Source organism: Drosophila elegans, unplaced genomic scaffold (genome assembly GCF_018152505.1).
Source record: "Drosophila elegans isolate 14027-0461.03 unplaced genomic scaffold, ASM1815250v1 contig_476, whole genome shotgun sequence".
NCBI lineage: Eukaryota > Metazoa > Arthropoda > Insecta > Diptera > Drosophilidae > Drosophila > Drosophila elegans.
This window is the reverse complement of record NW_024545863.1, coordinates 9,437,603-9,464,171: the sequence shown is the minus strand read 5'-3', so window position 1 is coordinate 9,464,171 and position 26,569 is coordinate 9,437,603. Positions and strand designations below refer to the sequence as shown.

At 36.6% G+C, this 26,569-nt stretch overlaps 1 protein-coding gene across 4 annotated transcripts in view; it reads right to left on the bottom strand.

The window, feature by feature from the left end:
* The window catches only part of LOC108141091 (protein doublesex), a 62,133-nt gene that overhangs the window by 3,818 nt on the left and 31,746 nt on the right, over nucleotides 1-26,569 (bottom strand). For 2 of the 4 annotated variants that reach the window (XM_017264290.2, XM_017264292.2), the window contains exons 3-4: nucleotides 13,909-14,046; nucleotides 2,683-3,211 (exon numbers count right to left, since the gene is read on the bottom strand). In XM_017264290.2, coding sequence (XP_017119779.1) covers nucleotides 2,742-3,211; nucleotides 13,909-14,046 — 608 coding nt within the window. In that variant the 3' untranslated portion in view covers nucleotides 2,683-2,741. Of the gene's footprint in view, nucleotides 1-2,682; nucleotides 3,212-12,227; nucleotides 13,789-13,908; nucleotides 14,047-26,569 lie in introns of those variants that run through there. The other 2 variants (XM_017264293.2, XM_017264294.2) reach the window with 2 other exon arrangements.

Here is a 26,569-nt window from a genome sequence, read left to right as displayed (position 1 = left end):
CGACTGTCGACCGTCGACTTTGTAGTCTCGCCCTTTCGAAGGGAACATTTAATTGCAGCCCGAAGTTCTAGGCTTATAAGACGCGGGCAGACGCGTCCTCAGAAAAATATTTTCACGCAGCTATCGTGCGATTCAGTTTCGGTTTTATGATGCAGACCCATAAAAACAGAACACTGCGTTGCGTCCCTTTGATTTTGGTGCCGGAATACACTATGCCACAGGAGTGCGGCAAGAGGCAAGAGGCAAGAGACGAAAGTTGCCTCGAATTGGCATTGGCTGGGGGTTTTAACGGGCGCAAAACCATCGAAGAAGGGCCAGGATGGTCGGTGCACAGTTTCTAGACAAGATTTAGATGCCAATTCGCTGCTCTTTCATAATTCTGCAATGCGAATATTTTATTACCTAGGACGAGACCGAAGCATTGAAATATGCATTCTGAATTGTCGTCTTCGCGGTCTGCCGCGGGCATCGTAAAATAGGAAGCCGACAAACGCAAAAAACGAGTGTGCGAAGCGCAAGTTTTGATGTTTCGATGCCCAGCCCCAAACACCAAACACCATACTCAGACCAAGACCCAGACCAAGACCTCGATCCAGACCCATTGTAGGGGGCAACTGGAGGAGCCCTTGTCGCTGCTGGCGCCACTTGAGTTTTTAATTAAAGCAAATCGCTTAGCAAAACAAAAGGCTACAAAATGCCCGAGTGCTGGGTGCAAAACACAAGCCCGTCTTTGCCATCTCAATGAAAGCATAAACAAAAATGCCAATGCCAATGCCAATGCTAGCAGCATGGAAATTCAACACTTGCCTCTCTGCGAATTAAGCAACTGCAGAATGCAGCACCAAGAAAATGCCAAAATGCTTCAATTGTCAGGAAGAAGGAAGAATGAAAAGGGGGCGGGACATGGCCATGGCCAAGAGGAATTGTTTTTCATCTGGAGCCCGGATCGAGGCAGCTTTTGTTGCCCACGTTGCAGTCATCAGGACAAATGATGAAAAAGCCATTGCATACTTTCGTGCGCAGTACGGAAGTGCAACCGACACACAACCCGTTCTGCCCATTCTGCCCATTTTGCCCATTTTGCCCGTTCCAAAGACTCCAGGAAGAATGGGTCCTGGTCCTGGTCCAGGGACCAAGACCGAGACCGAGACCGGAATGAGCCAGCAACCCAAGCTGTGAACATAAAACTATGCTGCGAAATTGATTTGATTAAAGGCAACGCGCCTGGGCCAGCATGCGAAATGAGCAAGTGTGGCAAGTGTGCAGGCAAAAACAGAGAGGTGGCTCTAAACTATTCGGCTTTTCGGGAAACTAGACTAGTGCCTTCAGTTAGGTTTAGCTTATTCTGTTACTTGACTCGTCTTCATTTTTTTTTGTAAAATTATTGACCCAACAAACAGATGACTACTTTTAAAATTTCACTAAGTTAGAATTTCTCTTAAATTTTAAAAGTCGAATTTTTATGGAACTTGGTTTTCTTTTGGGTTTACAGCAACAAAAGAAGACTATTTGAAGGATTTTGAAAAAAAAACGAATGTTTACGGAAGTTACAGGGCTTCAAAAGTCTTTTTTTGGCACTTTTTTGTAAAAGTTGAACTCACTCTTTATTTACTAATTTCCGATTGGAAAGAAATATGCTAATAATTATTTTTATTTAAAAAAAAATTTAAAACATTTTTAAAAAAATTTGTTTTATTAAATATAAAAACTATTTTTTTTATTTTTAAAGACACAGGTATTAACTTGTAAATATTGTTTTTAAACATCAAAAAATATTATCAGAACCTTTGAATGTATACGTCCCGCTTAAGTTACGTTTTGCCGAGCGGGTTGATCAGAAATAAAAAAAATTGTATTCTTTAGATTCGTTGTTACGTCGACTATGTTTTCCCGAGGGTGGTTTTTTTTTTATTTTACATTAAGCAAAAGGTATGCAACAAACGTTGCGTAATTAAAAATTGAACAAAAAAAAAATTACTATTAAAATTGAACAAAAAAAATAAAAATCATACAAAGCGGTATGCTTTGTGAACAGTTTGCAATAAAAATTAATAGTTGTAAAAAAAGTCGACAGCTAAAAAAACACTATTTTCGGGAAAACGCTTTTAAAGGTAAGCTACGGTGTATATCCTGATTGAATGGGTACATTCCCAGACACATAAAGATTAAAATAATTAATTTAAAAAAAATCGATTTTTTTTGAAACTGCGAGAGTAGAAGACCCCCTTAAGACTCTTAAATGAATCTCAAAGTTTTTTATTATTGCAGGTAAAATTATAATTTTCCTATGTTGGATTCAGTTAGCTGCTTTAAAAAAACCCGAAGAATACAGGAATATAACAGAATTGTGACATAGCTTTAATTTTTTTATGTCAATGCATAAAACTCTATATATAGATAATCTTTATATTTTCCAAAATAGATTTTAAATTTCAAAAAACCGTCCGAATGTATGATTCGATCAAAAATTGTACCAAAAAGTGAACATAGATTAATTGTCATTGAACGAAAATGCGGCTTGTCGAAGGTTATTTCCTTTTGGGTTTCAAATGATTTCCAGGTATTATATTGGAAAATAACCGCTTGGTGTCATTGCTAATTTGTAAATTTCTTTGAGGAGCCTCGAATGATTGAACAAACTTAGAAGTTAGGACTGTTGTGTATGGCAGGTGTAATACTCACACAAAGAGAACAGCTGCCGCCGCTGCTGCTGCCACTGCGGCAGCAACATTGCGATACTGCTACGTGGCAGCCGTGGAGCTGACCAGGTGGTGGCCGTGGTGATAGGATCCGTTGCTGGCGCTGTGCGCCGGAGGCGGGGGCGGTGGCGTGGTGGGCGTGGGCGAGCGCGACCTCTGCCGGCGGCTGAGGGTGGGCGTGAGTGTGGGCGTGGAGGAAGTGGTGGCCATCGTGGTGACCATCGTGGGCGAGGCGGCCGAGTGCACGGTGCCGTTGCTGCTGCCCGGACGCGAGTGCTTTTGGTGGTGGGCGGCCGACGGACCGCTGGGACTGCTCGGCGAGCGGCTGAGGGCCAGGGGCTCTGGCGTCGGAGGACAAATCTGGGTGAGCGGCAGGTGGGTGAAGTGCGCCCCATAGCGACCCTGCTCGATGCTCGGGTAGGTCAGGTACATGGGCGCTCCGTTCACCAGGGCCATGGGGGTGTAGTAGTTGTAATAGATCTGCGCTACTGTGCGGTTTATTTCCACGCGAGCTGGGGGTTAACAAAAGTTATGCGATTAACATTGGTTACTAGCAAGTCTTGACTCCAAAATCATCTCTTATATTAGTGCGGTCTCGCTAACTCTATGAGGAGTAGATGTTATTTCCGAAAATCTCGGAAAAATTAACATTTAAAAATGTTTTTGCAATGTCCTTAATTAATTAATCTTATACCAATAGTCTTTTAAAAGTAAATATTTAAGAGTAAACGAAAAAATAGAGAACTTATATTTTTTTAGGAACATTTTGGAACCAAAAGAACTGATTATGATTTGAACCCTAGTACGAATCTTTCCTTTTTTGATACCTTGTTTTGAAGTGAAGTGTATTCCGCTAAGGGCAATCTGAATCGATCTTGATAAATGGTAACCAAAAGGGGTTAATCTAAGGCCTGCCGCTGTCACAATGAAGTTTTATGGTTTTTTGCCTGGTAGTTTTCTGGGCGTTTTCGGCGATCGCTTTTTTTCGAACAGATCATTTGATGTCGCCTCATCCGATTTAAACATCAATTACCATCATGAATATTCGGCTTTTCAGTTGATTTGGCTATTTGCCCGAGCTTCATATATGGCGTCCTACAATTCGGGCTGGCGTAATGAATTTATTTATCATGATTTTTTTATCATCACCATTAACAACCTGAGACAAAATTTCTTCAACTTCCAACTTCTTGACTGACCTGGCGTCTTCTTGTTTTTTGTGTCAAAATCGTCTTAAAAATGGATCATGATCACCATAGGCTGCAATATACTTTCAGCAGCAGATTTATGTAAATGAGAAAAGAAGTGATCGTTCCCGTAAATGGCGCTTTGGTGGTCTAAATTTAACGTATTAAATGTTCAAAAAAACTCTGTTACTTACACTTCAACGCAGTGGCTTTAAAATTAATAAGTTAATGACAGACAAAAAAAATAGCACAAGTAACGACATCGTGTGTAAATCCTTTAAAATTAATCCACAATTCCAATACAAAGCAATAGTAACTTTTAATTTTAAACAATTTACTTCTTACGTAGCTTAACGATATTAAATAAATAAAACTAAACCAAAATTCAAGCAATTATTATCATTATGTAACATAAAGCTGGAAACGTTTTCGAGTATATAAAGTATATATATTATTAATCAGGATTAATAGAACAGTCGATCTAGCATTGTCAGTCAGTGTATCCGTCCATCCGTTCGTATGAACAGAATTTATAAGAACTTCTCCCAAAAAAAAAATGAGAGTTTAGTTTTAAGAAAATAAACTATAGGCAGTATTGAAGAACAAGTATTAATTCAATAATAAATATCATAACCACTTTTTTTTTAGTTCCATTTCTTTGCCAAAGGGTCTAAAACTTTAGTCTGAGGATTTTTTTAAAACATATATTTTTTTTGCTATTTTCTTGGCATTAATTTAATACTCATCTCATTGAGAAATTGTTCCTACCCAATAGTTTAAAGTTCATGTAACAACAGTTTAGTTTCTATGAAATGCAGGTTTTAGTTATGTGGCCGCACTCACTCAAACGCCTATAATGTCATGTCTGTCATGTAATTCATGGTAGACACGTGTTCTTCGCTCTTATGTATCGATAGGCATTAAAAATTTTCAAATCTGCTCATTAAAAATGTAGAAAAAACTGTTAGCGGTGGTTTGGGGCGCTGCACGCGCTTAGCTTCTAGTGTTAGCAATGTAGGTCTACAGATGGCGACACCGAAGTCCCGTTTTTTTTTTGTGGGGAACATAGTTTGAAATTCGTTAGGTGAGTAACGGATACCCAAAAGTTGGGGAACTCAACTATATCGTTCCGTATTGTCTTTTTTGTGCCTTAAGAGGCTGTGTACTCGAACAGTTAGCATTTTTTTAATTTTATTTTCTTAGTGTTCATACATTTTAGAATACACACAGAAAATTTCGTATCGTTCCGCTGAGTAGTTTTGAAGTTACACGCAAAGTTTAAAATGCGTTTTAGAGTGCTTGATATTACAAGAACAAACTTTAAAAGCGTTTTTCGCAAAATTGTATTTTCAAAGCCGGCGACAAACAATACTCGACAACGGCTGAACCGATTAATCTCACATTTTAACACAAGCTTCTTAATTATAAATATATTTTTTTTAATCTGCCATTTTGTCAAAAAAAATTATTTTGCATATTCCTTCAAATACTAGATTTAACATTATTTAATTGTCTTTTTGGTTTATAAATATCGGAAGATCCAGTTCAGAGATATAGTGGTCATGGCACTTCCGGAGATCAGTTTAAGCTCCTTTCTAAATAAATATAGTTACTTAAAATTAGTCTTAAAATACAGTGAAAAGATATAACATTTATAAGAACAATTTTTTAGATCAGTACATTAAAAGTTTCATAAAACAAAAATGCTGGAAAATTCGCTATTTTTCGGCCTTCTAACTGTATACAACCCCTTAAATATGTTGGTGGTACATTATTTTTTTTTCCAAAAATTTGCTAGGCTTGCAAAAGCCAGCTTCCGTTCTCCTTAAGACCTTAGACCTCGATAGTTAAGGCCGTATGGGAGAGGATTGGTCAATCTAATGATTGTTCATCTAGATTTTAGGCCCTTAATAAACGGGTTTCATGAACACCCAAATTTATACGAACAGTACTGGCATCATCAACTGATGATGTAAGGACTCTCATCGATAATTTGTATGGGATGTAAGCTTATGAATTTTTCAACACTGAGCGAACTTGTTTTATTTTTAGGAATATTTCATTGCTTTCATCACAGTTGGCCCGCTTTTGGGGAACACTTTAAGTGACTGATATTTACAAACTCTGGTTTATTTTAGTAACAAAGAAATTCCAGAACACTCCTGAATATCCAACATGTATTTTTTTAAACACTTTATATGGAAAATAGAGTAGAGCAGTTTAGAGCTTTGGCTAGCGGCTATAACATTAACTACGGCCGCACTTAATGTCTATGCCACCCGGCCAAGATGTGCGCCATTTTGGATGGCACATGAGGAACAGGGGCCCCGACTCCGAACATGGCCCACCTATGGCCCCGGCATGCACTTTATGGGCAACCTTCGCACGGTGCTCACATAATAAACCTTCCCCGGGCCCCTATTGCCCCTCACCCACCAGAGTGCCACGCCCCATATCCACGACCACATCCACATCCACATCCACATCCACATCCACATTCACATTCACATTCACATCCACATCCACTGCCAGATCCACATCCACTGTCAGATCCACATCCCGATTCCAGTCCCTGATGGAGCTTCGGCTGGCAAGAGCCTTTGTCTTCCGCTGACTCCCCGCCTTATCTGCGTGGCAAAAACTTTTCAAAATTTTACTGCTTGCTGCAACATCAAAATGCCAAGTTTTTACGATTACGCTGCTGCTGCTGCTGCTGCAATTTTACTTAATTTTAATGGGATTTTTTCTTCCGCCAACTGCAGAATGCATTAAACAGGGCCAGAGCATACGAGAGAAAATTACGCATGAGCGTGCCTCCCTCTGGTCCCCTTTTCCTGTGGAGTTACCACCCCTCCCCACCCCTCGAGAGACGCACAAAATCGGACGGACAGGGGCAAAAAGGTACGAAATTTAAGTCGTAGGTAAGAAGGCCGGACCCAACCTAGTCGCAACTAATGCCGCCCGCCCATTGTGCGATTTGACGAAATAATAAAAAGTCGTAAAGAAGTTGTGACCCAAGGTGGGCAAGAGGCAAAGGGTAGGTAACCAGTCCAGCTCCCCGCCTCCCCTGGAATGCTCGTACTTGTTAATATATAGCTAACTCTCACTGGGTACGCCCATAAAGCAAGTCTTGGTGTTGGGTTAATTAGAAGAATGCATTTTCGAGCAGTTTTAGCCAAGGAGGGAGAATCCTCCACAACGACGGTTCTGCAATACTACGTGAAATAAAAAAAAGACGTGAAAAGGGACATAAAGAACTTCGCAATTATAGTAGTTTGCTAGCTGATTGTTAGCCAATGAAATTGTTCTTGAAACATCTGTTTCAAGGCTGCTCGAAATGTCGTAATGTCAAGTAAGAACAGTCCATCATACTAATATTGCTTAAATTTGCAATTTAGCTTTATAACATCCTATCAAAACAAATAGAAACAATCAAAATGTCGGATATAATTATTTGTGAAGAAAAATGATTATATATACGACTAAATAAAAACCCTTTTAAATGTTCACATTCGAAGAGCAATATTTAAATATTCAATACTCTCCTGAAAGAAAGTGGTTTGTGTCGAGTTGGCTAACACAAAAAAAAAAATGTATTAATGTGAAAACATTTCTTAAACTCTTTTTAAATGAATTAGTTTGGCTCATTCACTACAGAGGTGTGTAATCTAGCCTTTTGCAGGCCACAAAACCACGACAATAAGTTTACGCTTGAATTAACTTGGTGACGCCAGAATAAAAGTGACCCAAACTAAGTACAGACCGATTACGCTGGAACCCCTATGACAAACTGGCTGCTTATTATTTAGCGAGCTAGGACCGTGGGTATGATAAATCATGATTGTCTATAGGAAGCTATGTTGGTGGATCAGATGTCTGGCACAAGTGGCAGCTTGTAAGTCGTCGGGCAGTAAAAATGACAGTAGCGAAACTTGATGGGAAATAAGGGGCACTCGGGAAGCGGAGTAGAAGAATATTTTACGATCCACCCACAATATGAAGTCGTAAAGTTGGAAATTTTTGCTTCCTGCTGCCGCTGGGTCTGCACTTTCCTATAGTTTTTAATAAGGATTGGTAAATGTTTGGGATGAAAGTGGCAAGGAATTTGTACTAGACCCGCTGAGCCAAGCTGAGCAGCCATACGAGAACGATGATGACGATGATACGGCTCGCAGCTCGTTATGACGCCCCGTACAAAATGGCATACTAGCGAGTCTATTTTTTATGGGAAAACAAAGAAAGGCGTCGCTGAAAATATGACAGCACGCAAAGATATGGGAATGCGTCGTTAAATTGGTTCGAGGGGTTTGGTTAGATTTCATAGGAGGCCACAACATACACTGAGTCATAACATTGGGAGGTTACCAATTGGTATCAGGCTCTAAGCATTCTTCAATTTTCGTTAATTGTAATGGCTTTTATAAATTCCTTTGGGCCGCGCATAGGCTAGCAGATAAAATAACAAATATCCCGAACAAAATTGTTTATTCTCGACTTTCTTTTTCACAACAAAAGTCGCGTTGGAAATCAAAAACTTTATTTTTTCCTTTTACTGGCATAATTGTGGTTTCCAATAAAAAGGATATTGACTTTGATTGTTACGGTTTATTTTACCTAACCTAATCCTCATTTATCAATAAGTGCAACAATTACCGAGGATTCAACAAATTTCATTTACAAACAATCTGCAAATTTCAAAGCACTTAAATAACAAATTTGTAGTTGCGGTTAATATGTTTAAGCCCAAAAAAGAATTTATTGAAACTCTTATTTGACTATAATGTCCACCTTGGATTAAAAAATGCTTAAAAAATAAGCAGAACCAAAAGAAAGGTCACTGGCATTAGATCTTGGTATTTAAGAATTATCCAACAATCGCCCAGAAAGACGCCACATAAAACTGTATTGGCCTTTGGTAAAACAATAATTAACTTAGCATGAGCAACATTATCACTATGGACGGCAGTTAAATAAATACATATAAAGCCGCAGAACTGAAAATCTGCTGTGATGGTCCGGTCATCGAGTAATTCATTAATCTTGAAAGAAAATGGCGTAAATGCCAAGACGGTAAAAATGGAATTTATTCAGGAGAAAGGGTAGTGAAAGTTGCACACCATATATATTTTTAATTGGATCTCTTGGGTCCGGTTTGGTAAAATGCTCCATCTTGTTGAAAGTACACGTTGAAAGACGCACTACTCTACTTTTCAAAACAGAAATTTTTGAGCATCTGTTTGTCGGTTTTAAAAAAATTTAAGGGGCCAGGTCGTTAGAAAAAACATTTGTTCGGCGACAAACAAATTTGAGCTATATGATATAGTCGTCCGGGTTTGATGAAATTTAAACCACAATTCTGAAATACTTAACCATTACTATCAGGCATATTCCTGTTTTCACTCGGAAGTGAATTCGTTAAATTGGCGTATTTCCCTTTAACATAATCAAAGTTTCCGTGTATGCTAGCAAATTTCCTAGGAAAATTACTATTACTACTAAAACAGCTGACTGTAGCTACTGCTCTTAACAAAAGCCTTTGATTTGCCTAAGTTTTCCAGGCAAATCTTTGATCAACGATAAAAAAGTCCCAACACAACACGATTTGGACAATAAGTGCATTAAATTAAGGGATAATAAGAACAAAAACACATAAATAATTTACACTTCTAACCATATAAAAACAAACCGAAAAGCGTTTCCTAAAATAAAAATAACTAAAATAAAAACCCTTGCTTTGTTTCTATCAAACTTGTTCGGAAACTAGAAAAGGGCGGCGGATTTTGCAGTAGGTTAGAACCGGACGACTATAAAATAAAGCTCCCATAAAAACAATACAAATATAATAAAATATTTTTTAAAATTCTTTTTGACTTATTTATAATTTGACAGTTACGCTTTTAATTTTATTCAAATCGGAAAACGCTTTCATACAGCTGTAATCGGAACGATCGAATATTTGAGCTGAAAACATCACAGCTTCAATTTTTTTTTACATGTACGCATATAAATCGAAATTTAAGTGTTTTCAAGAATATTTAGTTTTTGCAAGGTATATAAACTTCGAATTGCCGAAGTTTGCTTCCTTTCTTGCTTTTAGTTAAGCTCCATAGTCTTCCCAAACGTAGTTTGTTACAGAAACTATGTACTAAACTACAGCTAAAAGTTATTTTTTGTAAAGATGCAATCTGGACGCTGCGATGGGCAAAAAGTTTAAATACCAGGTTGAAACGGTTCAAATGGTGTTTTCTTTTGAAAGAATAACAGTCTTAATTTCCAAGACAATAGCACAAAATTTCAGGTACTTTAATAAATAATTGATGAATATCTGCCACATAAAATTATTTTTAATGCATACAGGGTTGGGAAAGGTACTCATTTTTTGGTTCTAGATGAGGTATAAGGTATTTAAGAAAATAAGTAAAGGATACATAATTTTTCAAGTATCTAGTTAAAAGTACAAAAAAAAATAAAAATACAATCTTTTAATTACATTTTTTTAACTTAATCATTTTGAAATCAAAAGGTTCTTCCTAAAGTTGTAATTAATTTATATTTTGTCTTCGCTTTGGCAATTAATTCTGGTTGTAAAATCATATAAATAGAAACAACATTACATCTGGCATATGCTGTGGAATTAACTTATCATCAAGATGCAGTCGAGGTACGATATTTGGTATTAGCATATAAGCAAAAAATAATACAAAATTTAAATTAGTGGTATTAATCTTTTTTAAAAACAACTCATAACATAGCCTATTCTGAAGATAAATAAAAATCTTTACACAGATTAGGTAATAGGTAGACGATATTTTTTTTATCTATGTAAGGTATAATGTAACAAACGTTGTGCCTAGTTAGGTATCTAGGCAAAATAATCTAGATGAACCCCAACTAGAAAAAAGGGAAAAACGGGACAAACTGTATTCTTTAATTTTACGTATAACCAAATAAAGGGTTAACCACTAGTTTGTATGGCTCTAGAGCATGGAAGATATAAATGAGTTTTTAATTAAATAAAAGTGGTTAATTGTTAAAATAATTTCACCACGCTGTACAGCATGCGTTTTAGTAAGAAATAACATAGCACATTTTAAAAGTACAAATTTTTTGTATCAATATGTAGCGACCGAAATTGTTGTATATTAATTTTTTAATACAAATCCACAGAAATTTTTCAATATAACTTGAATAAATATGCTAACACTAAACTGTATACTTAATAAAAATAAGGTGCAAAAAGACCTTCCAGGTTCGCAGACTGCTTTATTGCTGATTCATTTTAGTCGTGCTTGAAATTCATGTGTTTTTGTTTATTTTTTACTCTCATTGGTAAATATAATAAAACAAAATTTATGAAACCCGGGTTTTCACATTTCTGGTTATTATTTTGCTAATTTAGGTCCAATTGAAAGGTATGAAGGGTATTGAGAAAATATTTTTTTTAAATTTTTTCAATTCAAAATTTTGTTAATCGGACTTAGTCAAATATAGCACAATAATAACAACTTATACTTAAACATGATCTGAAAGCTTACTTCACTAAATCTTTTTAGGAGGTATTAGCTACTTTAAGCGATCTTATATTTTAGTTAAAGAAATCTCTGATAAACTAAAGGTCATAAAGATTAGGTTGGAACGTTGATGTACAGTACCTCGGATACAAAAATTATAAATGAAATTTAGAAAGGATAAAAAGAATTTACTTTCAGAATTTCACAATTTTATGTTATTTTAAGAAATTTGACTTCCCGTTCAAAATTGAGTCTTTTGCTTAAGTTAGATTATTAAATCTAGGAATTTCTTGTCTTTCTTTAAAGAAAAACTTTTTCATATTTAGTAGATAGAATATTTCATATTAGTTTCTACTGCGCATAAAACAAAACGGAGCTTAAATATTTCAATAAAACTCAATTCTTTGGCATCAAACCCTCTCACATATCGGTTTCTTTTGTTTACATCGCTCACAATTGAACCATAAACACTTTTAAGCTTTATAGTGTCCACATTTACACGTCGCCATTGCCTACCCACAGTATCCAAAAATTCTCCATCCCAGTCCCACTGCGATTCCTGCAACTTCATCGTGACGTGTTTACTGCTGAGAAGCAATGTTAAGCTGTTTTGGGCCGGAGTAAGGCAGCTACCTGGTTGCGTACTAGAGCTGTGTATCCCCAGCTGGCAAAGCTTAAACCGCATCGTGGATTTTGACTCACACACTTACAAAAATTGTTTGAGCAATCGCTTTTATTTCAAATATAAATTTGTTTAAAAAATTATTAACGTTAATAAGCAAACAAATTTAATTGGCTTTGAATGAAGTAAAAATTAAGAAAATGTTTCACCCCTATTCTGACCCATGTCATATTAACTTTGTTAGTTGCTTATATATTATCTTTCAAAATCATTGAAAAATTTTGGTAAGGCAAAAAATAATTTGTGCGGCTGAGTATTTGCAATTTCCCAGAAAATATTTTCTAAGTGCAGGCCTTGGAGCAGCGGTGCTGGCAATGTCGTAAATTTTTTGCATGCATTTTTCGGTTTAATGATGCATTTACGATCCCAGCAGCAGTGGCGACACAAGTAACTCCCAACTCCGGGCTCTGCCCGGACCCGGCAAACTTCATCTGAAGGTGCTGGGATGTGCAATGGTAATGGATTCGTGAAATGGCAACAACTTGAAAAGCAATCGTTACAATTTTTAATGTCATCAACAAAACAAACAACAGCTGATGCTTCCATTTTAGTGATACCCCGATTTCCGGGATTTCTCGGTTTCCATTTCATTATTAAACGATGAGCCTTTCTTATCAACACTTATTTTGTTTAAGGAAAATAGTTTATTTTTTGACATTTCAGGTTTATCCTTTTTATAATATTCCGTTGGGCTAAGTTTTACTTAAGTTGGTAACAATATTTTACAATGTGAATGAGTAATATTGTTGTTATTAAAAATTACAATTAGAGTTTCGCAAGACATCGATAGAGTTAACCTAAATATACATATAATTAATTTGTGCACCATCTCACAACAATTTGACACCGAGACCCACAGAAAATCTGCATTCATTATTTCAAGGGTTTCTTTCCAAGTACTTTGTCTAGGAATAAAATTCACATGTAGAGAAGAAATTTGAGATTTTGAATGAGTCTACACGTAGTTTTCTCCCCGACCCCTATTGAGTGCAATTAAAAAAATCATCATTTGTACTTGGATTCATTTAAGCTATAAAGTAAGTGAAAAATAAAATAAATGACTGATGTGTGGCGCTAAGACGGTTAATTGTTTAAAGCAAGACTTAAATAAAGTGAAACTAAACTAAACTATACAACCAATGTGCGGATTTGTGATGCGAACGTGTTGAAATGTTGATCGTTGATTTGGCATTGGCATTTTCGAAAACGGTGGAAAACTTTAAATAGGTATTTTCGATTATTTTAGTTCGTTGGCGGCAAGCGTTTGGTTGCAAAATGATCCATTGGGGGATTGTTGATTGAAGAGAAGAGAATGTTGATTGATGACTGGCGGCCAGACTTCTCATCATGGGGTAATGTTGATTGAAGAAAAGCGACGTGGGGACCGGCGGCATAATCGACATATTTGGCTTGTTGATTGAAGATAGTCCAAGTTGCGCTTTAGCTTACCGATAAATTCGATATATGTACAGAGGATTCGTTCTTAAAACCCTAAGTTACTCAACTTTAAGATACGAAAGTTAAATTCGCGCGATTTCACCGAAGCTTTAAGCTAATATGTGAAGCTGAACAATTAATATCAGGGCAATATTCGTTACTTTAGTTAATGAAAAATTATCATCCACATTGCCGCGTTGTGTTGCGTAGCTCACCCCCGTCATAGATATTCAAATTATGCTGACGGGAGTACTCATTCACAACGTATTGGCCTGGTTTAGATCAGATCGAAACACATTTGGTATTGATTATGCAATTGTATTTTCACAGCAAGTTCGGTGGTAATATGGTGGGGGAATTGGGGGAATAACACCTCTTATCAGTTGACTTACCCTCTTCAATACGCCGGGAAGCCTCTTCAATGTTGGCGTCTGCATCCTTCAATATCACATACATGAGCGGCATAAGCTCCCACGGATAGCGGAATTTCTCTAGTAGCTTTTGGCAATAGTCTAGGAAAACGTCTTGGCCTGAAAAGCAAAGGCAAAAGAAAAAGTTGTAAGTTTTTCACTCACATTGAACACACGTAATGATCTGCAATCGATCTAATTATTAATTTCGCAACTAGCTTCATTGGCAAATTGCGTCCACATAAACAAACAATTCGGCTTGTGAAGCCCCCATCAAAGTGAAGCCACTCTTTCTTGAGTTTCGCCAGTCTGCATAAGTGCTTCATGAAAAACAGGCAGACATCGAAGTGTAATGTAAACAAGGCGGCAAACACGTCGGCACAAATTGCAACTAAATACGGGGAACCCATTGATATTAAATAAGAATATAAACGAGAACCGAAGCTGACCTCGGCAAGCCGAAGTTTTGATACCCTATCAGTCAAGGCATGGATTTCAAATGATATGAAACCATCTTAATAGGCAAAAAGAGAAACATTCGCATTTCCGATAGTGCCTGTCGCAGTCATCCGTTCGGCATGATTTTTGACATAATCAGAGTACATATAATACAAGAAAGGAAGCAAACTTCGTCAAGCTTAAGTTTGTTTAATCCGTTTTTAATAAAATTATTATGTTAAGTACATTAATTTTAATTGAAAAACAAAGAAGTTATAAGTTTTCTCATTTATTTTTCCGACTTTTCATATGCGAGCTTTATAGCAGACTTTTGGAAAAGTTTAATTAAAATAACTTTTAAAATGAAAGGCCAGTTTGCGGAGAAACGAACGAGAATCACTGCTTTGCAAAGTTTATACTGACATACCTATAAATATTTCAGCTATAGGAGGTAGTTCACTGATTTTCATAGGGCTTAAGTGTTAGGCAAGAAAATTTTTATTTTATAGGTTGGGAAAAGTCTTCTTTGCTGCGTTAGAAACTTGCGACCATTATATAATACCCCTTAAAGGGTATATAAATACCCATTGGCAGTGAAAAGTACAATTATCAACTAAGGGAGACTAAGCAAAATGTTCTAGATTCTATACATAATATTAATATACCTTGGATCACACTTCTAAAATATCTTTTTTGAACATAACATTAGAGGTCAAATAGTTAACCAAGAAACTTATATTTTGTAATTAAGGGTAAATTTTCCTGATTTTAGTTTGTAGAGAATAGATTAAAGGTTATACATAAATACGAACTTCTTGTAGTCGTAGCCCTTTAAATGTATGTTTATCCATTTACCTGATGTGTTTATTTTTTCTTGTTAACTTGACATTTATGTTAAAACGTTAAATTAACATTTAAATTGTTAAAAAAGGCTTTTTAGAGTGTAACGTTTGTTTCCATATTTGTTACGTCCGCTGGTGTTGCCTGCCTCTTTTCTCTTTCTCTCGCCAAGCTTATGCCATTATGCTCTTCGCATCGCCAGCCATTTTTTTGTTTTTTCTTCTTTTTACCTACACACCAACAGCAACCGCACGGCAGCAACAACAGCAGCAACAACAACAGCAACAACAACAGCAACAACAACATTGGCCCGTCGTCGTCATCGTTGTCGGTAGTTTCGTTGTAGGCGGAGCTTCATATCCATTGGCCCGTTTTATTATGGCTCTCTGCTGGCTGCTCCTTAAATGCGGCCGTTGGTGTTGCTGGCGTGCAAGAGTTGGTGTTGGGGCTGATGTTGCTGCTGCTGCTGTTGCTGTTGCATGCAACACCATGTGCTGTTGCAGGGAGATTGTGGTGCAGGATTTGCATTGGCGCACTCACTTTGCGTGTGCGAACTTGACTTGAAACACGTTTTCGGGAACAGCTCTACTTCCTGTTGTTGTGGCTCTTGTTTTCTGCTACTTTTACCTGAGCGTTGCCCACATGCTCGTTCATCTGGGCACGTTGCACGAACATTTGCCGTACTGTCTGCGCCTTTTTAATTTAGTAATTAAGCCATTAGTGGCCTGACCATTGTTGGGGTGCTGTTTTGTTAGCATTTTATGCTTGCAAATTATTTTATTGGGCGCAAATAAATCTAATAAATTGATTTATTGCTGCCGCAACCGCAGCATGACCATGGCAATAACTCCCAAACTATTTTACCAGCCCTATTCGCTTTGGTCTGCATATTACATTGGATCAGCCGTGCGATTGGATTAGAAGATTTAAATAAACATTCTCTCCAATTATAAAGATAAATACACATTAAGCTTTAGTTTGTCAGAAAGTTAATCAAGCCTTAATTTGTTGAAAAACAATGTGGAATCACAAAAAGTCAAGATAGCCGCAATTGAGGTAATTTTTCTAGTTTTAAAAAGCAGTAGAAAAATTATGAAAATTTATTTTTTTTTGGCAGCATATGTATTAATAATTTTGCGAATTATTTAGATAACTTAAATTTCAACATATAATTCGTATTATTCTTACTTAATAGTGTTAGAATAGTGTTCCAGTTATACAAAAAAAAAAGGAAACGCTTATGATATGTAATCCATATGTAATCTTACATATAATATTTAAACATATTTACAAATAATTTATATCATTTTGATATTAATGAGGCGCGTGCAATAATGTCATGTCTAGACAATTAGCGCTGATCTAAGTATAGAAATTATTTTAGAGTAATGAAATTAAAACTTTCCATTAAATCGGCAACTACAGTTTCTTACATGGTATTCGGTAAAAGTGTGGCCGGAACATGCATGTCAAATTGAATCCAACATTTATTTAATCACCGAACATTTTAGTCACTTTAAGCGCAATCCCAAATAAAACACACATTACACAATATTTATATAAACGTTCGGGAAGCGTTGGTAACGCCCACTTGGCACGAATACTCTGCCCGCACGAAAAGCTGCAGCTGTCGCTGTTGCATGTACTGCCCCATGTACACGTGGATCCGCTCGGCTAGATGCAAGTCTATATGCATGTACAGTTAGCCAGTAAACGATGCCATTAACGCGCATAAAGTGACTCTGCGCAGGGCCATGTGGCAGGAGAAATGGGTTCAGAAATCCCGGCTCCATATACCGCCTGTACATGGGGCACTTGTGCTATATGTGCGGTCTGCAGGGGTGTTGGTGTTGGTGCTGGTGCTAGTATTACTTTTATTACTGTCCAAACTGCAGCTAACCTTCCACTCGGCAAACTCCGAGTCCTCGTTGCCGAGGTCCTCGTTGCCCCAGCTCCTTTGGCAGCGTTTAAGTCGTTAGCAAAGTTTTCTTGCTCGTTTTTCTGCGCCTTTTATGAGTTTGTTGCTGCAGCACGAAGCTGTTTCTCGCTGTTTCTCACTGTTTCTCACTGCTCCTGCTGCAGCTGCTCAGCCAGCACAGTTTCTGGAGGAGGTTTATATATCCTATATATATAGTTCTTTGCACCAATTGGCAGCCATTACATGGCTAAGGCATCTGGCTCGGCAGCAATCGTAAGTTCCCGTCTTTTTTCGACGGTTTTATGCACTTATCTAGACGCTTTTACTACGCAGAACTCATTTATTTATTTCTAAGATTTTAACACATATATATTTAAAATTAAAAATATTTTTATTAAAGTGACTGATGTTTGTGGTTTTTATGAAACATCATATTTTAAATTTTAAAGATAATTATTTTCTTAATGCCTTGTATTCAACAATGTTAGTGATTTGAATCTAAGTTTAAAATTTACTTTGAGAGATAAAGGCTGTAATAAAATAAATTAAGCTTCCAATCTTTAAGTCGCTATAACATCAAATCGCTCGCTAAGAAAGAGAACCAAATAAGGTTTTGATTAGTTTCTATAAGCGCATTAAGAATCCGAAGTTATATTAAATATAAGTTAGTTGCATTTCTGTAAAGCAGATATCGAGATCTACTTGATCCTTAAAGTATGTATGAACATATTTCTTATCAACATCACCAGGCAGGTCGAAATCAGACTGTTGATCGGTTTGTCAATATGTCTATTTCAAAGTTAATCGCCTTCTCCTATGCGCAAGCAAATTGGGCCTTGTTTATAAAACGATTAAGTTAATTTATCCAAACATTTTTTGTATGATTTTTATTATTAAAAATCGTTCATACTGAACGTATGATGCAGGCGGAACTTACTTATTACTTTTATAAATAATACATTTTGGTGTAAGTAAATCTATTTAAAGAATTATATTGAATTTATTTAAGCAAATGTTGCAAGCAGTTGTTCCACGTTGTTATAGCTCTTTCGGATTTAAATTTTTGTTGCAATTTTAATAAATTAAGGTTAGGTATTTTTTCTCATTTTTAATTGTTTGGTATCAACTATAAATTAAAGTTTTTTCTTAAAGATTGCTTTATCCACAGCCGAAGTACAAATAATTTCCAGATAAAATGCAATCATTTTGCAGCGCGAATAAAGCCAAGACCCTCTTCGTGTGGAGCACTTTGACATCGTGTTGTAAAATTAACTTGTGCAATAAAGAATGAAGCACAGCGAGATGCTGGATAAATATTTTGATAAATTTTCGTGCGCTTTGCAGCTGGATAGAGCCTGGCTACCAAAAAGATGAGGAACAACTGTATATTTCTGTGAATATCTGCAGATCTGTCCCATCGGCATCGAGAGCCGTGAGCAACGGAGGAAAGTCGTAAAACGTAACAACAATAAAAAATAATAAATCGACATATCCACAAAATGGCAACCCAAAGTGCTCAGTATGCACAGAAAGGAGTAAGTAGCAGGCAAATGCCACCAGAAGGATGGCGAACTGATGGAATCCTCTTGCACGGGCAATGTGGCAAGTGAAGCAAGCATCGGAATATTGTGCGCTATAAGCGGACTATGGACTACGGATTAAGGACTGAGGAGCAAAAAATAAGGAGCAGGGGACGGGAGTAATGCAAATGCGAGCTGAGCAGACAATATAAAACCTTTGAAAACGGAAAGGAAATAGAAAGGAGCAGAAACAGCGTTTTAATGAGCAAACGCAGATGTGATTAATTCGCAGGAGTTGGATGGTGTTTTTAATTTTTTGGAGTGGAAGCGAATGGAATGCTTTTCCGTATTCACACAGTTTTGAATTATTAACTATTTTTGATAACCAAAATATTATTATTAGTAGAGAATTTGTTATATGTATTATAAAGAAGTTGTCTTACTCCGATCTAGGTTGCCAAAAGAAATAATTTACAAGCTATCAAAGTAATATTATGAAGTCGTTTTCTTCCATATGTACCCAGAGCAATGATCAAGATTCGGAAAAATAGGAACATTTTAAGAGTGTATACAATTAGTCGAATGCTTAATCAATTTCGGTCACGAAAATTGATATCAGAAATTTTGTATGTTGAAGGTGCGATTGTCACGTCTCTTTTACCTCGTTAAGAAATATTTTAGTTTATTACATAGTAGTACATAGTTACTACGTAACCTGCCGTCCACAAGGATTGCCGGTTTTCGATTGACCTAGAGTAACACTGGTTTACAAATTTAAATCGAAGTGAAGAAATTATAAATAATACTTAACAAGAACGGAAGCAAATTTCGGCAAGCCGAAGTTCATATACCTTGCATCTATATTAAAAATTAAATATTTTTGAAAACATTTAAATTTTTTTGCTTAAAAGCATTGAAGCTATGATAATTTTCAGCTTAATTGTTCGGACGTTTCTATGGCAGATAAATGATATCATTTTCCGATTTGAATAAAATTAAAAGCGTAGTTCTGAACTATCAAATTATTACTATTTCAAAAAGAATTTTCTTAAATACTTAAAAAATAGAGAAGCTAAATTTTTTTATATATTTTTTAATATTTTGATTTTGAACCAATAAACCGTAATTGTGAAATATTTAACTATTCCTATATCTCGAAGAACTAAAATTATATAAAGTCAGCTCCTTTTGACCTCATGATAATAATTATTTTTTACACGTAAGATTTAGTACTTAATTATATATTCTCCAGAATAACGTACATTTGTATTGATCTCCGCTGAGATTCGAATCATGGCCTGTTTGCTTCGACGCATATTATATTTTAAATTTTGTGATAAACTAAATTTCAGGTAACGTTTTCACAGGAATTTCGGCTACACACTACCTTTAAAACTAAAATATAGTCCTAGTTTTGTTATTTCTCTAATGGACTCAATTAAAGTCCATACTTTGGTATTTTAGATAGGTAATGCACTACCTAAAATTAAAAATTAAGGAAGTTTACAGTAATTTTAGCCCTCAGAATGTTTGAATGTGTGTTTTTATTGGTAATATGACCCATTTTACCTAAAATAATAATTTTAGGCAATAAAACGCCAATTTCTAAAATTGCAGGAAATCTTATACTTGATACTCTGTTAATCAATTGCAAAAAAATATGCCATTGGCAAACGGCGCCACTGGCAATTCTAATGGCTCGGAAAAAACAACATAAATTCGGCCGTCATCAGCCGGCGCCCAAATAAAATTTGCATTTAGTTGTCGCTACACTATTGAATTCTTGGGTTTTAGACGCTAGAATGTGCCTGCCAAATTTTAAATATAATTGTCTTGCGAAGGCATCATTTGAATCTACACGCTTAAACCACAATTATCTTGTGCTCGCAGATGCCGAGATCTTGATATTATTAGGCTCAAATGCATGTAAATGCTTTCATAAGAAACTAAGAAATCTAGAAAAAAAAGCTTAACACCGACTAAATTCCTCAAAAGGTAACCGTATTTTGTGAACAATAGCTCCCACGTTTATAACTATTGAAGCAGTAAACTGGGAAAGTAACCATCGTCAGATTGCATTCACCTTTTCATTTGTTATTCATTGCCTCACCTTCAATTGAGTTAAATTCCCGAACACTAAACCTCTGGGCCAATATCCGCTGGCTGGCTCACCTGCTGCCTGAGAGCTTTTCTTTCATCCCTGCAGCTCGTTCCAGGAGAGCTCTTTGTGCATTCGTCAACACAACTGCAACTGCAGTAAAGGCTAATAAAAGTGCATGTAGTGTAGCATGCAGCCTTTTTACGAGACTTGCGAATAGGGGGTTTTCGGGTGGTTCCTCGATGTCGTCCGTCCTTGCCAGAAGGCGGAAGTTGGCTTTGACAGGACAGGGAAACTGGGACCTGGGACCTGGACGCCTTGGCTTGCTTTCTGTGAGCCAAGTTAAGCTTGTTAAGCTTGGCACGAAAGCAGTTTTAATCTCAAAATTAAAACGTTTGCAATTTTCGAGAGACTTTACGAGTTATATAAAGAAAAGGCAAGAGCTTCGCTGCCGTCTTTGTCGTCATTTTCGTAATCGTTGTCGTTGTCGTTGTCGTTACCCCGCGTAGATTCCTTGCTTCTGACTTGCTTTCGTAGTTCTCTTGAACTTGTGTCATATTTCAGTCATATTCCGTACTATATATACCCTCATAACCTTTTTCTATCCTGCTGCATTTTGCATGCACTTATATAGTTTTTATTTTTATTATCGAAAATAACAAGCTTTTTCTGTAGATTTATTTTTATGGTCGCCGGGCTGTCGCTGCGTTTTTTACTGTTGGAACTTAACATTTGACTCCAAGTTGTTCAGGGTAATAAAGTTTCCTTGCTTAGCTTTTTGTACTTTTTTCAGTATTGGCGGATACAAATTAACAAAGATAAGATAAGTTTAGTGTGAGTTTGGTAACTTGTCTTATGTTAGGGTAGCCATGTCGCCGATTTTTGTTGTTTAATGGGTTTGTATAAATGAACAAATGGATGTAGGGCATGAATTCGGAGTTATTGAGTCGCGAGGTAACTCGAGACGCAAGCTTTAAACTTAAAAAGCTATAGGTCTCTTTGTTTTGTTTAATATGTATTGCGTTCAGGATCGCATTTTTTTAAACTTTTAGGCTTAGCAAAATGGACCAGTCCTTCAGATTGCAAGGGTCAAGAAATACGTAGTCATTTTTCCTTAATCTAACATTCTCGGTCTTATTTTTTGCAAAATATTTTGCAATTCTGCATTGACACTGACATTCGTGTGCATTTATTATCTAATTTGAAGATTTTCTGGTAGCTTGGTCTAAGAGTACAGTATTTCGCTCAAGTATTTCGCTCTTCGAGTAAATGCGCTACTTTGTATATAAACAATGCCATCAATTTTAATTGCCATCAAAAATGGTAATAAGAATGTACAACTGTGACAATCAACCCAGCAAATAGTTGGCTCGGCCAACTCTGGGGTCTTGCCTCCAATTTTATGACATTTTAATGAATGCCTGCTATTATTAGGCGTCTTATTTAGTCAATGGATTTGCAATGAGATTTCTTGTCTGATTTTCGGTAGCGTGTGTTAAATTGTCGGATTACTTGTTTGAGAATTTGCGACCAACTAGTTGGAATGTGGGCATTTTCACCAGAATGTCAGCCACGACCAAAGAATTTTAAGTTATTGAACAGACTGGTTTTAAAAATACTTATTAAAGGAAAAATCAATATTAAGCTAGATAAAAAAACATTTAAGGGGCTCTACAAATTATTGCAACATCAATTTATCGTTTTTGTACCGTAGTAGAGGGTATTATAATTTCAGTTAAAAGTTTACAACGCTGTAAAGGGCACATTTTCAATCCTATAAAGTAAATATATTCTTGATCAGCATCTCGAGGCAATTCCATGTAGCCATGTCCGTCTGTCTGTCCAACTGTCCGTTTCTGCGCAATCTAGGCTTTCGGTTTTAAGGCCTGCATGAAGCTTTTCCAAAAGTTGTGTTTGTGCTGCAACGAAACGAGCCGGATCAGACGACTTTATCCAATAGGAACAATCGGAAAAATAATTTATAACTTTGGGAGAAAAGTTCATTGGGAGCACCACAAGCCATTCCCAACCCCATTTAAATCTGAAGGTCGTACATGAGAATCAGACCGAAATTCAGACCGACAGCGAGCAGACACACCCGCTAATATAGACGTCAAACTACCAATTTGCGGAGAGAACCGCTGACAGGGCAAAGAATAGAAATCAAGCCAGGCAAGTGCGAATAAATAGCCACAGTCCGACAAGCTGTTTTTGAATTTGGTGGCTGCCAAAATCAGGGAAGGGTAGGGACGAGTCCCGCCGAATCGAACCTTGTCCACTTATGCCAAGTGTAACTGTGGGACGGTGTTTCGGGGACTGCGTCAACTGTTTATGGATTACACGTGTCGGGCATGCCAAGTTCCAGTAAAACTCGAGGTGATTGAGATCTTGGCGCTAAAATATCAAAGGCAGAAAATCTGTGCGCCATATTTAACTAAATATATTAAGTAAGGAAAGATATTCAGTTTATTTCTATTTTATATCGACAATATTTAGATAAGTAAATGGAGGGCACAGCAATATAATTGATTGTTTTTCTTAGACACGTAAAACATTATAAAAAGTATTGAAAGTATTGAAAAGTATTTATATTATTATTATTGTTTTATTTTTTTAAACCAATCTTGGTATTAATTATTTTTATTGGAAAAGTTATTTTGTCATCAATCATCATCACCAAATATTAAAATAGGTAACGAAAGAAGTAACTACACATAGATCTAGGTATTTTTCGATAGCTATCGAAGAAAAAAAATTTTTTTTTCCTGTATCACTTGATATATTTTGGCAGTTCAATTATTTCTTGATGTGCGTATAAAATTTTAAAAAATGGGATAATTGGCGCAGCGTCAAGAGTGGACTTTGAACATTACTCGTGATTTGCATAAACAGAACTTCTTGCAGGTGAATTAAATGGAGGGTTAAGTCAACAACATTTTCTTCGTCGACAAATGAAGCATTAATTTGGCTGACATGGGCCGTTTAGAGTTAGCTATAAATTATAGAGGAAAACTAGACGAATTTGCGTGGGGCTATTTTTAGCTTCCGGGTCCCAACGAACGCACATTTCTCATTAGCCAATTGCTTGCATGCCCCAACACCTACAACGAGTGAATGTGCCAAGTTGATGCTGACATTCATTGCTTGAAGGTATGAATTGAAGACAATATAGATGCCTTACAGCTGACAAGGAGGAACGGTATATTCGGGTGCCTCTCTCACAATGAATTTTAATCTTAGTTTCTTAAGAACTTTTGAAATCATTTTCGATACCACGTATCTAACCAGTTTTAAATTTTTTGAAAGCGGGCACTTTAACCAGCTTTTAAATCTTGTAAATCTCAAATTCATACGGACAGACAGAGGGACACTGGTAAAGAATATTATACCCTGTTCCAGTTTTCGCTTCCGAATGATGTACACGGTTTGAATTTCCCAGACATATTTCAGTTTTTATTTCCGAAAGATTAACACGGAATTTAAACTCGCAAGAACAGAAATGAATTCTTTTACAATACTTTGCGATAAGTTAAAGTGCAAATGATATTTATACCCTTGCAGAACGTATTGTAATTTCAGTCAGAAGATTGCAACGCAGTAAAGGAGATATTTAAAGTATATATATTCTTGCTCTGCATCGCCAGGAGACTCGATTTAGCCATGTCCGTCTGTCCGTCCGTCTGTCCGACCGTTTCAACGCAAACTAGGCTCTCGGATCGTACGACTATGGCACATAGCTCCCTTAGGAACAATCGGAAAAGTAATTATAGCTTTTTTGTTTTTATACCCTTGCAGAAAATTACAACGCAGTGAAGGAGATATTCTTCTTGATATTCTTGATCTGCATGACTAGGCGAGCCGCTCTAGCCATGTCCGTCTGTCCGTCCGTCTGTCCGTCTGTCCGTCTGTCCGTCCGTCTGTCCGTCTGTCCGTCCGTCTGTCCGTCCCCGATTCTACGCAAACTAGTCTTTCAGTTTTAAAGCTATCTGCATGAAAATTTTTCAAAATTTGTCTTTCTATTGCTGGTAGTATATAAGTCGGAACGAGCCGGATCAGACGACAATAGCATATAGCTCCCATAGGAACAATCGGAAAAATAAATAAAAAAAAATGATAACTTTGCTGTTTATTATTTTATTGTTTATTTATTTTTTTTAGTTCTTCGAAATATTTTGGAATTAATATTTAAATTTCATTAAATATAGCATACAGCTCCCATGGGAACAATCGGAAAAATAAATGAAATAAAATGTATAACCCTTTTGTTTTTCCATTTTGTTTTTAGTTCTTAGATATATAGTGTTGGTTTATTATTCCGGAATTACGATTTCAAATTCATAAAGAAACAACCGAAATATAAAAAAAATAAATAAAAGTACGATTTTTAATTTTTTTTAATATTTTTGAAAATTTCTTTTAAACATAGTATTGGTTTAAAATTTCAGAACAACGCTTTTAATTTTATTAAAATTGCACGACGATCTCATGGAGCTGGAACGATCGAATAATTGAGCTAAACATCGCGATAGCTTCAATACACGCAACATACACGCATATTAATCGAAATTTAGATATTTTAAAGAATTTTAAATCTTTCAATAGCTACAGGGTATATAAACTTCGGCTTGCCGATGTTTGCATTCTTTTTTGTTTTAAATTCATTTTCTAGGCATGCCTGTGTAGCTATACTGTGGGTATTAATATATACTAAATAAAATAAATTGAAAGTGCAACAATTGTTAGTCAAAACAATTCGTTGCGCTATGTTAGATATATATATATATATATTTAATTATGTTGTCCCTATACTTTTATTAAAAAGCAGGTGGCCAAGATTTTTAAATTCCTCACTGCATCTGGGAAATGCAACGAGAAGCATCCCTGGCGGTTTATTTTGGCAACAAAATTCGCAGAGGATATATTTAGCTGGCCAAAAATTAATGTGAATTGAATACGTCCGTCAGCGCACCTGAAAGACTGACGGGGGCGGAAGGCAGCTGCGCTTTCACTTTCAAATGCACATGCCCCACTCAGCACTTATCGTTGCTATCAGCGCTTGTGCAAGCTATTTGCCCTTTTCCCGGACTGATGATGATCGCGATAAGCGGTGGAGCTTAGTGCCTTATCGCCCAGGGTTGCCAGGAACTCGGAGAACGTGACGTCATTACTGCGATTTGGTACACGAAAAAAAAATTACGAAATTTTGGTTTTATAGAACAGCCTGCCCAAACCTAGAGCCTTCCAAATGTCTCTACGCAATCAAAATACAGTCAAAAAGAAGCAACCCAATGGTCATTACTGACCTATCTACAAATAATCAATAGATAGGCAGTAGCAATAGCAAAGTAAACTTATTTTTACAGTGCATTAAATTGAATTCGGGATATGTTCGTGTTGCATTAGATCCCGGAACCACATTAAGCCCAAATGCCAATTGGCCTGGCTTATGTACGTGAATGCTTCGCCAGAGAGATTTCTTTGGCTACTGTGCAGGGCCACTAATTTCATACATCATCGGAGGGTTCCGGGCGGTTGTGGTAAGTCAATGCTTTTGTCTTTGGGCTTAGCTGCTTTGGACAGACGTTAAATGCTTGCTAGACTGTGGCATCGTAAAGTTTTCCTCTTGCGCTTTTTACGAGCAAGCCCGAAAAACGTTCATGTCGATGTCGACGTTGACGTTGACGATGACGATGACGACCCAAGACGTACAACTACAACGACAACTGCGGCAAACATATTTATTTGGCTTTGCCCGCAAGGTTTTTGGCACTCGTAAAATTAAGAATGAAAAGAACCAAAAACAAAAATGTTTCCAAAGAGCGTAGATTT